This window comes from Dendrobates tinctorius, unplaced genomic scaffold (assembly GCF_039654945.1).
Source record: "Dendrobates tinctorius isolate UK_male_01 unplaced genomic scaffold, ASM3965494v1 ptg000140l, whole genome shotgun sequence".
Lineage (NCBI taxonomy): Eukaryota > Metazoa > Chordata > Amphibia > Anura > Dendrobatidae > Dendrobates > Dendrobates tinctorius.
In genome coordinates, this window is record NW_027361808.1 from 11904330 (window position 1) to 11920000 (window position 15671).

At 47.7% G+C, this 15671-nt stretch overlaps 1 protein-coding gene across 4 annotated transcripts in view; it reads left to right on the top strand.

The window, feature by feature from the left end:
* SMYD3 (SET and MYND domain containing 3) overlaps positions 1 to 15671 on the top strand; it is a 1185047-nt gene that overhangs the window by 171659 nt on the left and 997717 nt on the right. For all 4 annotated transcript variants that reach the window (XM_073545143.1, XM_073545142.1, XM_073545139.1 and 1 more), the window contains exon 2: positions 8947 to 9010. In XM_073545143.1, coding sequence (XP_073401244.1) covers positions 8947 to 9010 — 64 coding nt within the window. The remainder of the gene's footprint in view (positions 1 to 8946; positions 9011 to 15671) is intronic.

A 15671-nucleotide genomic window follows, 5' to 3' on the forward strand; every position in this document is an offset into this window, starting at 1 on the left:
CCGACCAGCGATCCGACCCGGTCAGGATCGCTGGTGCATCGCTAAATGATCGCTAGTGAGCTTTCATACAGAAAGATCTCACAGCGATGCAGCAGCGACGCAGCGCACAATACTCACCTTTCACACACAGCGATCCTGACGTCCTCCCGCCCGCCTCCACGCGTCACTCGTCGTCACAGCAGGAAGTCTCAGCAGGAAGCGCCCGACGAGAAATGGAGCCGGACATTCTCGCGCGATCAGCGATGGACAGCGGGGGAGCCGGTCGTTGGTAAGTATCACACATAGCAATATCGCTATAACGTCACAAAACCAGTGACGTTTTAGCGATATTGCTAGCGATATCGCTTAGTGTAAAACCCCCTTTAGAAGCCCATTGTTTATGCAGGCCCTGCGAGAGTGCATGTGCGTTGATCCCCACATGTCCTTTCTAAAAATTGGGGCGGAAGTGCGAGCAAGAGCAGGGGATGGCAGCCTCGGCAGGGAAGGTCCAGAGTGGGGAGGTACCCACTTCGCCTGAAGCTGAACGAGGATGGGTCAGAGAGATCTGGAAGGAGATACAGGGAATGCGGGAAGAGTGGTTTCACTTCAGAAGAACCCCTCCAGTGGCCCCAGGTCCATCCAGAGACAGGACTAGCCCCGAGTCCCACTTGCCTTCTGAACCTCGTCAAGATACGAGACATCCCAAGACAGAGAGACAGGCAATCGGTTTCAAATGTGAAGACATTGGACACTATGCCTGAGGGTGCGTGAAGCGTGGAAGGCCGCTCACCCGGCAGCTGTTAAACTAGTGGGTTCTGTGGCTGGGGGGGCGACACCCGGAGCCTGAACGGCCAAGAAGGAGAGAAAGTAGTCCCAAAAGTTTAGTTTCCCTGAGCCCTCTCATATGGGCCAAAATGGATGTCCGAGACGTACGCTGCTTAGTTGACATCGGTTCCCAGGTCACTACCATGCCCGAAGCATACTTCAGATGTCATTTCTTTGGGGCCACATGGCCCAATTGTGGCCCTGTAATTAAGCCGAAGGCAGCCAACCAATTACCCATCCCGGTTGCAGGCATGGTCTGGATGCAAGTTACCATATGTGGCAAAGATGTAGGCCGAAAAGGAATAGTGTTGCTGGGGATGAATGTGCTGAAAGAACTCTGAATCCTTCTGATCAATGAGCCACCAGATGCATTTCTGGACCGGTGGAACCCCCAGACCCCCAAAAGAAGGTGTTTCAGCAACTGATGCAAGTTGCCTAGGCACAAGAGACGTCAAGTGACCGGAAGATCCTAGGAAAGGTGGTAGTCCCCACTGCTACCAAGCTCGTTCTACCACCTGGTCAGATGGTGCTCTCGCTACCTGTATGAGCTTGCATGCCGTGTGAAGGGGTGGAAGTCCAGATTGAACCAACCGCATTGGCCTAGATACCCCTGGACTCCTCGCTGCTCGGACATTGGCCACTATTCGTGACGGTAACATAGTGGTGTGGTATGTCAACCTAGGGGAAGACAATTTGACCCTCTCGTCCAGAAGTGAAGTAGCACAGGTGCTGGGTATGCCGGAAGAACTGGTGCTGCCAGACACCGTCCAGATAGCAGTGAAATAGGGAGATCCGTGGATTGTAGCTTTCACGATGACCCCAGAGCATCCACCTGGAAGTACCAGAGAAGGGTGCTGGATCTTGGAACAGATGCAGGCCGAACTGTCGGGACTCTCCCCACAGCTGGTGCAACAGGTGGAAGCCGTGCTGGAGCGTTACCAGGATGTCTTCGCCTGTCACAAGGATGACTTTGGGTGCAGTATGCAACAGGTGGAAGCCGTGCTGGAGCGTTACCAGGATGTCTTCGCCTGTCACAAGGATGACTTCGGGTGCACTACTGCTATCAGCCACAAGATACCCACGGAAGAGATACCGCCAGATTCTGCCCTAGAGGTGAAGGAAATGTTGGCGCACATGCTGCAGAGTGGAGTCATCCGGGAGAGCCAGAGTCCATGGGCGGCCCCCATTGTGCTGGTTCAGAAGAAAGATTGGACCCTGCTTTTCTGTGTCGACTATAGGCGATTGAACGTCTGCACAGTGTGGGATTCATATCCCCTACCCAGAATTGAGGAGTCACTATCTGCCTTAGGTGGCCCGCACGGCAAAATACCGGTACAAGATCGGAAGGGAGCTGAAAATACACACGCACATGTTCTATCTAGATTCACTCATGAGCGCCCAGGCTGTGATCAGGATGAAGAATTGGAGGCAGAAGTAATTCCTGGCTTCCGGTACTTCACTAGGTTGTTGGCGGTGATGCAAAGACAGATCGGCAAGGCGTCCGGAGAACAGGTGCTGGGACGACCTCGAGATGACTAGGCGCAGCTGCAACAGGAAGATATGGAATTTGCTCAACTGAGACAGTGGGTAGCTTTTAAGCCGCTCCCTAGATGAGCTGAAAGAGGTACCCTGTCCCCAGGGGCTTTGCAAATTCTCAGACAATGGGAAACACTTTAATTAAAGGATGACTTGCTCTATTGAAAAGTGCACTTGGTACGTGAGCTAGGGACCACATGGCAAGTGGTACTCTCCGAGAAGTTGATTGGTATAGTGGCCACAGAGGCCCATGAGAGGGGAGCGGCTCTCTACGGTTCGGAGAAGACGTTCCAGTGGCTACAGAAGCTGGTTTATCACCCTCGCTTGACGACTGCAGTATAGGAGGCCTGTCAGCGATGCTGAAGCTGCGAATTAGCTAAACCTCCGGAACAGAGAGCTCCTACCCAGACCATAGTTACCTCTGCTCCCTTAGAATTGCTGATGATCGACTATTTGACTGTGGGTCCTGCTCATCTTGGCTTTTAACATTGTCACATTGACTAGTGATGACTGACTACTTCACCAAGTTCACTGTGGTTACTCCAGCCCGAGATCAGACTGTATAGTCAGCTGTGCAGGCTATCTGTCAAGACTTCATCCGGGTGCACGGATGCCCGAAGCAAATTCATTCAGACCAATGCGCTTGTTTCCAAGGTCGAGTGATGGAAGAGTTACACCGTCTATACCAAATTGAGAAGTCGAGAACAATGCCCTATTATCCCCAATAGAAAGGAGCCTGTGAATGCTTTAACTGGACACTCATTCAGATGCTGAGAACATTGAAGGAAGATCGGAAAGTCTGTTGGCCTGAGTATGTGGCTGAACTGGTCTGGATCTATAACAGTCGAGTGGACCGCACAACAGGATACACCACGTACAGTATACCCTACTATTTGGGCGGAAAGGACGAGAAATCACCGAGCTCGAGCTGGAACCAGAAGAAGACTACCCACGGACGGGGGTGTCTTCCTGGGTCTGAGAACATAGACACCGGTTGCAGACTCTCCACCGGCTGGTACAGACTAAGTTCTGAGAACTCGATCAACATGAAGCACCACCCCTCCGAGGGACAGCTCTTAAAGTGGGAGTTCGAGTACTGGTCCTGGACAAGAGGCCATGGGGCAAGCTGGAATACTGATGGGAGAAAATTCCATACAGGGTGAAACACCGAGTTGACAATGCTAGCGCAGGTATGAGATTCAACCTCAGGGTAAAGAAGAGGCACCTACTTGCATAGTCCACCTCAATATGTTGTGTCCCTGCCGTTCGTGAGACCCTGAGGAGGAGGCGAGAGAGTCCGATCCCATCGAGGTGCCTAGCCCTCCTACTTTTGACTACAATGAGGAAGAACCAGTTTCATTGTCTTCAGACTTGGAAAGCTCACCAGCCACTAGTCAAGGGGAAATATGTTTGCCAGAAACTCCAGAAATGGCTGTTCCATCGGAACCCCCGCCTTCCACTATCCAACCTGACTCCAGTACTCAACTTGACCTACGCCGCACTGAACGGATGACTGCTGGAAGACCCCCGAGTCATTATGAACAGGATCAGTTTATTTGGCAGCGTATTGACCAAGAAATGGAAGAGCGCCAACGACTTCTGCAAGAACTTTTGCCTGTGGAATGGTGAGCTAAAGGAGAAGGGGGAGTGTAAGAGAGAAGACTGAACCACGGGTAACTGTACTAAACCGGGCCTGGAACTGTCAAGGCTGCATTCCATGTTGTCCGGAGGAAGGCAAAAAGGTCCAGACCGGTGCCCTGACCATAATAAAACACGGCCGACCTGACGTCAGGACACTGCTGGACCCCAGTGCAGTAACAGGGAGACAGCTGAGAGCCCTGTACAGATTAGCACCACACATAAGCCTGAGGGCCAGAGCACGGTGCAGGACTTGCGCCGCTGCTCTCGTTGCCAGACATTGCCACACCGCTTGACCAGGACCCTGACAGTACTACGGCCTTGTTTGCGTTGGTCGCGGCCTTGTTTGCGTTGGTCCAATTATGGACTAGGGCTCAGCGGAAGGTACCGTAGACCGACTGCAACTGCCAGAAGACTGACTACTTACCTGTAGGACCTCATTGGACAAGCACCGCGCCGGCCGTTGTTGGCGCTGCTGACTCCCAAGCATCATCTGTAGCCGGAGGAGCATCTGATTTCATAAGAGTTTGAAAGAACTGCCGTTACCTTGTTCATTAACCCTGCATATCCATTACAATTTAACTGTCTATTTCCTTATTTAACTGTTTGCCTCCCTGCGTGGAGTGTCCCATTGTTAAATTAAATTAACCCTTTTTCTGCCTCTTGTGCGTCACTGCATCCCGCAACCTGCTCACACTAGTACAGCCATGAGTCTTCTTGGGAATGATGCAACAAGTTTTTCACACCTGGATTTTGGGGTCCTCTTCCATTCTTCCATGCAGATTGTCTCCAGTTCCATCAGGTTGAATGGTTAATGTTGGTGGACAGCCATTTTCAGGTCTCTCCAGAGATGCTCAGTTGGGTTTAGGTCAGGGCTCTGGCTGGGCCAGTCAAGAATGGTCACAGAGTTAAAGCCTGTCACAAACAGTGAGATCGCTAGCGAGATCGCTGATTTTGTGACGCAACAGCGATCTCGCCAGTGATATCGCTGTGTGTGACATGAATCAGCGACCGGCCCCCCGGCTTGGTATCACTGATCATGCAGGAGTGTCCTAGGCCATTTTTTCATTGTTGGTCCCCCCGCTGGCCAGCACGCATCGCTGCGTGTGGCAGCGGGAGACCAACGATCAGCGAGCTCCCGGCGCTGTAAGCAGACGCTGGGAGCTGGTATCCAAGGTAAATATCGGGTAACTAAGCGTGCGCGTCGCTTAGTTACCCACTGTGTACCTTGGATACCTGCGTGCTTGCGCTGGGTGCCGGTATCCAAGGTACATAGTGAGTAACTAAGTGACGCGCATGCTTAGTTACCCGATATTTACCTTGGATACCAGCGTCCTCACTGGTCCTGATCACTGGTGGGTCTGCCTGTTTGACAGCTCACCAGCGATCATGTAGCGAGGCACCACCGATCCTGGCAAGGTCGTATCGTTGTCGGGATCGCTGGTGCATCGTTTAGTGTGACGGCACCCTTATTCTAAAGCTACTCCTTTGTTATTTTAGCTTTGTGCTTAGGGTCATTATCTTGTTGGAAGGTGAACCTTCAGCCAAGTCTGAGGTCCAGAGCACTCTGGAAGAGGTTTTCATCCAGGATATCTCTGTACTTGGCCGGCATTCATGTTTCCTTCAATTACAACCAGTCATCCTGTCCCTGCAGCTGAAAAACACCTCCATGGCATGATGCTGCCACCAGTATGTTTCACTGTTGGGATTGTATTGGGAGGGGATGAACAGTACCTGGTTTTCTTCATACATACCGCTTACAATTAATTTATCACCAAAAAGGTTTATTTTTGTCTCATCAGACCAGAGAATCTTATTTCTCATAGTCTGCGAGTTCTTCATGTGTTTTTTAGCCCACTCTATGCAGGCTGTCATATGTCTGGCATTGAGGAGAGGCTTCCGTCATGCCACTCTGCCATAAAGGCCTGAATGGTGGTAGGCTGCAGTGATAATTGTGGAACTTTCTCCCATCTCCCTACTGCATCTGTGGAGCACAGCCACAGTGATGTTGGGGTTCTTATTTACCTCTCTCACCAAGGCTCTTCTCCCACGATTGCTCAGTTTGGCTGGACGGCCAGGTCTAAGAAGACTTCTGGTGGTCCCAAACTTTTTCCATTTAAGGATTATGGAGGCCACTGTGCTCTTAGGAACCTTGACTGCAGACATTCGTTTGTAACCTTGGACAGATATGTTCCTTGCCGCAATTCTGTCTCTAAGCTCCTTGGCCAGTTCCTTTGACCTCCTGATTCTCATTTGGTCTGAGATGCACTGTGAGCTGTGAGGTGTTATATAGACAGGTGTGTGCCTTTACAAATCAAGTCCTATCGGTTTAATTAAACACAGCTGAACTCCAATGAGGAGTAGAACCATCTCATGGAGGATCACAAGGAAATGGACAGCATGCGACTTAAATATGAGTGTCTGCGCAAAGGGTCCGAATACTTATGACCATGTGAAAGTTCAGTTTTTCTTTTTTAACAAAGCTGCAAAAATGTCTACATTTCTGGGGTTTTTTCAGTCAAGATGGGGTGCAGAGTGTACATTAATGAGAAAAAAATGAACCTTTTTGAATTTACGAAATGGCTGCAATGAAGCAAAGAGTGAAAAATTTAAAGGGATCTGTTTACTTTCCGTTCCCTAAAGAGCATAATGTATTTTTTATGTACGGTAATAGGTTCCATAGATAGATGAGTAACATCACCGATTTTGTTCTGTCTTCTTTATTCAAGAAAAATTATAGAGCAGATTACAACAGAAACTGTATTTCCACCGAAGTTTTTATACTGTCTCTTTGGTCTGTTAATTGCTTCCTCATTAAAAATGTCTTATCTAGCTGCAGAAGATAATTTCTGTGACAACATGAAAAGCTGATGCTGGAGATAAGTCTCCTCATCTGGAAGATTTTATTCTAAGTGTTGACAATCTTATAGTGCCTTATGTCACATTTTTTTTTTTTTTTCGTATATGTACCTACTGTCAATGTAATGCCTTTATGCATCTGTATCTGTACTTATTCCTGCCTTGCTGCTGTAAAGGCCCCGTCTCACTAAGCAATCTCGGTAGCGAGATCGCTGCTGAGTCACAACTTTTGTGACATAACAGCGATCTCACCAGCGAGATCGCTGTGTGTGACAGCGATCAGCGAGCGGCCCCCCTGCCGGTATCGCTGATCGCTGGAAGAAATCTCTGGACATTTCTTTGGTCGCTGGTCTCCCGCTGGCCAGCACGCATCGCTGCGTGTGACAGGCGGGAGACCAGCGATCAGGTGTAAAAAATAATTAAAAAATAAAAAATATAGTTATTCTCACCTTCCGACGTCGCGTTCAGCCATCCCGCCTCTCTCCACGCTCCGGTCCCAGTGATCCTTTGCACGAATGACCGCGAGACTTTGTTATCCCGCGAGACTGTGACATCTCGCGGTCATTCTCGCAAAGGATCACTGGGACCGGAGCGTGGAGAGAGGCGGGATGGCTGAACGCGACATCGGAAGGTGAGAATAACTATATTTTTTATTTTGATTTTATTTTTTACAGGATGGCCAGCGATGCCGGGCGCTCGGCATCGCTGTGCTGATCGCTGGTGAAGCTGTCTGTGTCACAGCTCACCAGCGATCACATAGCGACTTACTAGCGATCCTGACACCTTCATATCGGTGTCGGGATCGCTGGTAAGTCACTTAGTGTGACGGGGCCTTAATGCTCTGAATTTCCCCATGGTGGGACGATTAAAGGATTATCTTATCTTATCTTATAACATGAGACAAACGAAAGAAAAATGTATTAGTAGTAAGGGACAACTTTTTATCTGCAAAATTTGAATAAAAATATCTGTCCATTTGTATGTCTATCGCCTTTTCATACAATGATTGTGCATGTGGAAAATAAAATATCCAGAAATGTTCTTTACAGTATCCATAGGATTTTATTGGACAGATGGCGATATTAATGGCTCTGTACATCTTGAAGGCTGCACAGATGTGGAACATGAGATCTGTGTCACCTTAGACAGATTCCAGGAGTGTCTTATGTTTTTTTTTCTCCCACACTTTTTGGCAAAGTATACCTTTTGTAGATAAATGTATACTTCTAAGTTACCAGAGTGTGAAAAACACAAATTGAGAGATTGAAAGAATATGGTCTACACCTGCCACTATTCCTCATTAACTTATATTTTAATAATCTCCATGCATCTGCAGGTGCTACCCATTGATAATTCACCCTGGCAGCTGAATGATGTTTGGTGGTATCCCCTGTTCAGTCTTAAAGGGAATCTGTCACCAGGTTTGGCCAATATGAGATACGGCTATCACCTTGCAGGGCTATAATGCTGTATATCTGTCCCCAACACGACCTGTAAGAGAAGAAAAATAACTTTTATTATACTCACCTGCGGGGTGGTCCGGTCCAAGGGGTGTCGCAGGTCTTGGTCCAGCGCCTCCCATTTTCTTGTGATGCCACCCTCCTGCTTGCTTTGTGTGGATAACGTGTCCCTGCATCATCCACACAGGCTCCCCGGCATTGCGCTCCTGCGCAGGCATACTTACCTACCCTGTTGAGGGCAGAGCAAAGTACTGCAGTATGCAGGTGCTGGGAAAGGTCAAAGAGCAATGACGCATCATGCACACGAAGCAAGCTGGAGGACGGCATCACAAGAAGATGGGCGACACCGGACCAAGACGTGCGACACCCCTAGGACCGGACCATCTCGCAGATGAGTATAATAAGTTATTTTTCTTCTCTTGCAGATCGGGTTGGGGGCAGAAATACAGCATTATAGAATGCTGTAGATAAGCCCTGAAAGGCAGTGGCCGTATCTCATATCGGCCAAACCTGGTGACAGGTTCCCTTTAACTGGGAATTATAAGATTGCAAGCCTAGAATTCTCTAAAATTGTAAGATTTAACTGTTAACACTATGCTAAGGTTATAATATTTCTGATCTAATAATTTTATTTCCATTTTGTTTTTAGAAGTGAAAAACTTCAGCGATGCTCCCAATGCAAATTTGCCAGATATTGCAATTCACTCTGCCAGGTAGGTGACTATCTTGAAAATAGGGGTTGTCTGATATTAAAGCAAATCTATCAGATGCCATAATACAAACTGTATATATTATTATGGTAAATAGATCTTTTAGATTTGAAGAGAGTGTCATATTTAGTGTGAAAATACTGGGCATAAATATTTCTAAATCACATAATTCAAGATGCAGCAAAAAAGTATGAATTCAAATAAGGTAGTGCATTAGGAAAGATCTGCTCAGTATTACATAGAACATATATTCTCTTATGATGAGTATCTCATATATACATACATTAATCCTTTTTGTTTACTTACATATGAATTTGTAATAGCAGCTCACACTCATTTTTTATGTACCCGCTCTAGTAGTGGTTTTCAAATAGTTACTACCATTGATAAGCACATTACCTCTCACCACTTAAGAACATGCAAAGCCAAGTTCGCTTTTTACATGTTTTATTTTTGGGAATTCCCACAATATATTTTAAATTTGTTTAGCACCATACTTTTTTATTTCGTGCAACAATATTACTAGTAATTCACGTTTTGTCATTATGATTTTTAAATAATGTGCTTGCAAGCTGCAACGTGTGGCATGCAATTCCTGACCTCAGATGAAATGTCATGCCCCGGTCATATGATCTTTTTGACCTCTTGTGTTTCACGCACCTTTTTTGAATGCTTTGTCTATTTATATCTCCCTATGCTGACTGTATGTTTATGGTGGTTTGTCCTGATGAAGAAGTTATATATTTCAAAACGCTTTGATGAAAAACGCCATCTAAAATTGGATTTGCAACTCTCATTTTTTTCTCCAAGTCAGCACAGAATATTCAGTTTGTTTCTCCAGTTCTATGCAATCAGGGTAGATGGGCAGAAGTTGAGTTAATGGGTATATGTCGGTAGGATCAACTTTCCTAAGCAATCTATATGGGCATATAAGTCAAAGAATGCTGTATAAAATGATGCCTTGATATCTGCGATCTGATGTCTTGTTCTAGAGAAATTCATGTTTTTATACTATCCAAATTGGCTGTTAAGATCTATGGGCCAGACACAGATATTCCTGAGAATCTGCCTCCAGTGCATGTTTTAAATGAAATAATGTCTGTAAAGTGCTGTGGAAATAATGGTGCTATATAAATTAGTAAAATAAATGCGGTAAATAAAGGAGGCATTACCAGTGTGAACCAAGTAATAAATGACAATTTGCTGTCATCACACAGCTCCAGGGCTGGTTTTCGAGAAAGTGGGGCCCTGGGCAATAGTTTAAATGGGGCCTCGGGGTATACTGCAGCCCCCCCCCACACACAACATAATGCAGCCCCCTACTCAGGGGCGTAACTACCAGGGTCGCAGCAGTCGCCACTGAGACCGGGCCCGGGGGGAGTCAGGGGCCCGGCAGGTCAGACCATGATATCTCCCAACCATCCCGATTCTCACGGGACACTCCCGTTTTTGACCCCCCCCCCGCATCCCGCCCGGGAGTCTATTCTTCCCGCACTGCACTGAGCTGCCACGCCCCCCCATGCACCCCATCCTCACCCTCCCAGATAGACCCACCGCAGCCCTCCACAGCCTGCAATGACGGCCTAGGCTATTCTGTGGCTGTGCTCACAGGACCTGTGATGAGGTCACAGGAAGGGAGGAGACAGGGATCACATGATCAGGATCCTCCGTGTCTGCAGGACTCTGCTGTGCAGGTTGTCATGGTGCTGGATGAGGTAAAGTTCATGTGTGGGGTCAGGAGGGGTTTACAGGTGGATGTAGCGGTGCCGTGTGTGTACGGAGCTGAGCCTCGCGTGTACAAGGTGTACGGATCGGAGCCACACCGGGGCCCATAACTTTGTAGTTACGCCACTGCCCCTACTCACAGTATAGTGCAGCCCCCCAAACACAGTGTAATGCAAATCCCCTACACACAGTATACTGTAGTGTAGCCCCAACACACAGTATAATGCAGCCCCCTCCACAAACACAGTATAGTGCAGCTCCCTCAACACACAGTACAGTGCAGCTCCTCCAACACATAGTATAGTACAGCTCCCCCCAACACACAGTGCAGTACAGCACAGGTCCCCCCCCAACACAGTACAGTACAGGTCCCCCAACACACAGTACAGTACAGCTTCCCAACACACAGTACAGTACAGCTCCCTCCCAACACACAGACACACAATATAGTGCAGACACACACACACTCACACACACACACACACTCTCACACAATACTCACCCCTCTTCCTTGTTCCCCATGCTGCTCCTTGGCTCTGCTCGGCTCCACTGCTGCTGGCACAGCGTGGAGCACGACGAAGTGACATCATTGCGCGTCCGCTGAGTCACAAGCAGAGGGGGAGTGATGGGAGAGGGAGTGTCCGATGCTCTCTCCTCCATAATAATAATAAATAATAATCTTTATTTTTATATAGCGCTAACATATTCCGCAGCGCTTTACAGTTTGCACACATTATCATCACTGTACCTGATTGGGCTCACAATCTAAATTCCCTATCAGTATGTCTTTGGAGTTTGGGAGGAAACCGGAGTACCCGGAGGAAACCCACGCAAACACGGGGAGAACATACAAACTCCTTGCAGATGTTGTCCTTGGTGGGATTCGAATCCAGGACTCCAGCGCTGCAAGGCTGCAGTGCTATCCACTGAGCCACCGTGCTGCCCCTGCTCCATCACTGCTTTCAACTGTATCGGCGTCTATGATGCCGATAGGTTAAAACAATGATGGCGGGTGGTGTCGGACCCCTCAGCAGCCGTGTGGTGTGCCGCTATTAGCGTCACGCCACTGGCTCAGCTGGGGGCCCCTGGAGGAGTCTGCCTAGTCTGCCTGCCCCTAACGCTGGCCCTGCACAGCTCTACACTGAGATCAGGACTAACACAATACAGTCATCGTAACCCAGTACAGCAGAAGTGAAGTTTGTCATTACAAACATATTTGCAATTGAAATTGTCCTTTCCCAGTGCTTCAGCTGCCATCTCACAAGAAGTCAGTGCCTGAATCGCTACGCCCCTGCTGCATCGCTACGTTGCTGTGAGATCTGCCTGTGTGACAGCTCACTAGCGACCATTTAGCGATGCACCAGCGATCCTGACCGGGTCGTATCGTTGTTGGGATCGCTGGTGCATCTCTAAATGTAAAGGGGCCTTTAAAATCAGGAAAATGTTGTGTATACACAACTAAATCAGGTTAAGGGCCTGTCACACTAAGCGATATCGCTAGCAATATCGCTATAACGTCACTGGTTTTTGTGACGTTATAGCGATATTGCTAGCGATATCGCTATGTCTGATACTTGCCTCTGACTGATCCCCCGCTGGTTATCGCTGATCGCGCGAGAACGTCCTGGACCGTTTCTCGTCGTCAGCTTCCTGCTGGGGCTTCCTGCTGTGGAGACGAGCGACGCGTGGACGCGGGCGGGAGGATGTCAGGATCGCCTCGTCTGACAGGTAAGTAGCGACCCCCGACCCCTGCTATGTCGCTGGTGAGATCTGCCTGTGTTGCAGCTCACTAGCAACCACTTAGCGATGCACCAGCAATCCTGACCGCGTCATATCGCTGGTCGGGATCGCTGGTGCATCGCTAAGTGTGACAGTACCTTTAGCCTAACCTTTATAAACGCTTTTATCTTTTCCAGATAAGACCCTATTGTGCTGTTTTCTCCTTCTAGTTAGCTCTGTGAGAAGATGATTGAAAATGTGCTTGTGTTTGTAATGAGACAATGTTCTGCTGTACTGTATTGGTTGTAATCAGGCTCAGCTCTGCTGCAGAACTGACAGCACTATGAGAGGACAACTGCTGCAAATGTTTGGACTGCGAAAAAGTTCACTATCTCTACTCTGTTAGTTCCGTTCTCACTGCAGAGCTGTGTGTGATTATGAGCACAGTGTCAGTCATTACTTGGTTCACACTGGTAATCAGCTATGTAGGCAGATTCTTATGCAGATCTGTATGTGACCCATAGATCTTAACGATTCATTTACATATAAGAAAAATTTGGATATCGCTGGAGTAAGACATCAGGTTACAGAAATTAAGGTATCATTTTCAAATTTCTATGAGCTGCATGCCCATTTAGATAACTTAGGTGGGTTGATCCTTCTCACAGATTACCTTTTATACTTTATGAAGGATTTTAGAGCCATTCTGACATGGATTTTTTTTAAACAGCATCCTGAGGTCAAAGAGATTAATCTGGTAATGTAGGTAGTTTGCATTGTGAAATCTGGTGACAGATCTGTTTACATAGAGTTAAGGGGGCTTTACACATAGCGATATCGCTATAACGTCAACGATTTTGTGACGTTATAGCGATATTGCTAGCGATATCGCTATGTGTGATACTTACCTCCGACCGGCTCCCCCGCTGTCCATCGCTGATCGCGCGACAATGTCCGGCTCCATTTCTTGTCGTCAGCTTCCTGCTGTGACGACGAGCGACGCGTGGAGGCGGGCGGGAGGACGCCAGGATCGCTGTGTGTGAAAGGTGAGTATCGTGCGCTGCGTCGCTGCTGCATCGCTGTGAGATCTGCCTGTGTGACAGCTCACTAGCGATCATTTAGCGATGCACCAGCGATCCTGACCGGGTCGGATCGCTGGTCGGATCGCTGGTGCATCGCTAAATGTAAAAGGGCCTTTAATCTCATACATCCTTGCTAGAAGATACATCGGTAGCTACATGTGAGATGAATACTGACTTTATATTTTCCATATATCAAGCTTGATAGCAGATAGAACTGCGATCATTGGCTTGTGTTAATATTCAGCAATGAATCTTATCTAGTCTCTAACAGTAACACAAGGTAAAGGGACAACTGCATGTCTTTCTGCTGCTCTTAAGGTACTGTCACACTTAGCGATGTACCAGCGATCCCGACCAGCGATATGACGCGGTCAGGATCCAGCGCTGGTACATCGCTAAGTGGTCGCTAGTGAGCTGCCACACAGGCAGATCTCACCAGCGACATCGCAGGGGACGGGAGTCGCTACTTACCTGTCACACTAGGCGATCCTGCGTCCTCCTGCCCGCGTCCATGCTCGTCGCTCGTCTCTCCACAGGAAGCGCCGCAGGAAGCTGACGATGAGAAGCGGTCCAGGACGTTCTCGCGCGATCAGCGCTAACCAGCGGGGGAGCGGGTCATAGGTAAGTATCAGACACAGCGATGTCACTAGCAATATCGCTATAACGTCACAAGTTATAGCGATATTGCTAGCGATATCGCTAGCGATATCGCTTAGTGTGACAGTAACTTTACTCCCAACTGGAATTTGAAGAGTGCTATCTCAGTCTAGATCACTGTTTACTTTAAGGCCATGTGCACACGATGCATTTTTCCTGCGGATCCGCAGCGGATTTTAGCGCGCAGAGACGCTGCAGATCTGCAAAGTGATTTACAGTACAATGTAAATCAATGCAAAAAAAAACCGCTGTGCAGACGCTGCGTTTTTTTCCGCGCAGTACAAAAAATGCAGCATGTCACTTCTTTTGTGCGGTTTTTCACCTGCTCCATTCTCCAAATCCGCAAGGGGAAAACCGCAGTGGAAAACCGCACAAAAACCGCTGGAAAACCGCAATAAAAAAAGGAAGAAATCCACGGGAAAAATGCAGGTAATTTGCGGATTACTTCAAATCTGCGCGGAAAAATCCGCAGGAGGAAAATCTACGTGTGCACTTAGCCTTACCCCTTCCCGACATGCGCTGTACTAGTACTGCTCTATGGGAGGTGCTTTCCCGCAAAAAACAGTACTAGTACAGCTCACCGATCGCGTGGCCTCACGCGGAGCACCGCGGCGATCGGGTGTGGGTGGCAGCTGACATCGTGCAGCAATGCCCACGATCAGTAGTGACAGCGGCATAGAGAAGCATCGTGCACGGAGGGGGCTCCCTGCGTGCTTCTATCAGGACATTGCGTTCACATCACAATGTCCTTAAGGTCTCCATGGAGACGCCCGGCACCAAGATGGCCACGGGGTTCTTCCGAGACCTGCCGGGAAGGTGGCTTGTGAGCGCCTGCTGAGAGCAAGCGCCGGCAAGCCTCCTACACTGCCTGTCAGATTGCCGATCTGATATTCTGCAACGCAGAGTGTCAGATCAGCGATCTCATATAATATAGTAATGTCACATACTGCGACAATTTGGAAAAAAGTAAAAAAAAAAAAAATTAGAATGTGTAAAAATATTTAACCTAAATAAAGAAAAAATAAATACATATTTTTCCAATAAATACATTTATTTCTGTAAATAAAAAAAATATTTTACACATATTTGGTATCGCGTCCATAATGACCTGCTCTGTAAAACTGACCCACTAGTTAACCTTTTCAGTGAACACCGTAAAAAAAAAAAAGAAGCAAAAAACAATACTTGATCATCATACCGCAGAACAAAAAGTGCAATAAAATGCGATCAAAAAGACGGTTGTAAATAAAACGCTGAAAACGTCATCTTGTCCCGCAAAAAACAAGCCACCATGCAGCCCCATCAGAAGAAAAATAAAAAAGTTATAGCTCTTAGAATAAAGCAATGCAAAAATAATTCTTTTTTCTATAAAATAGTTTTTATTGTGTAAAAGTGCCAAAACACAAAAAAAATATAAATGAGGTATCGCTGTAATCGTAATGACCCGAAGAATAAAGTCGTCTTACCAATTTTACCACACG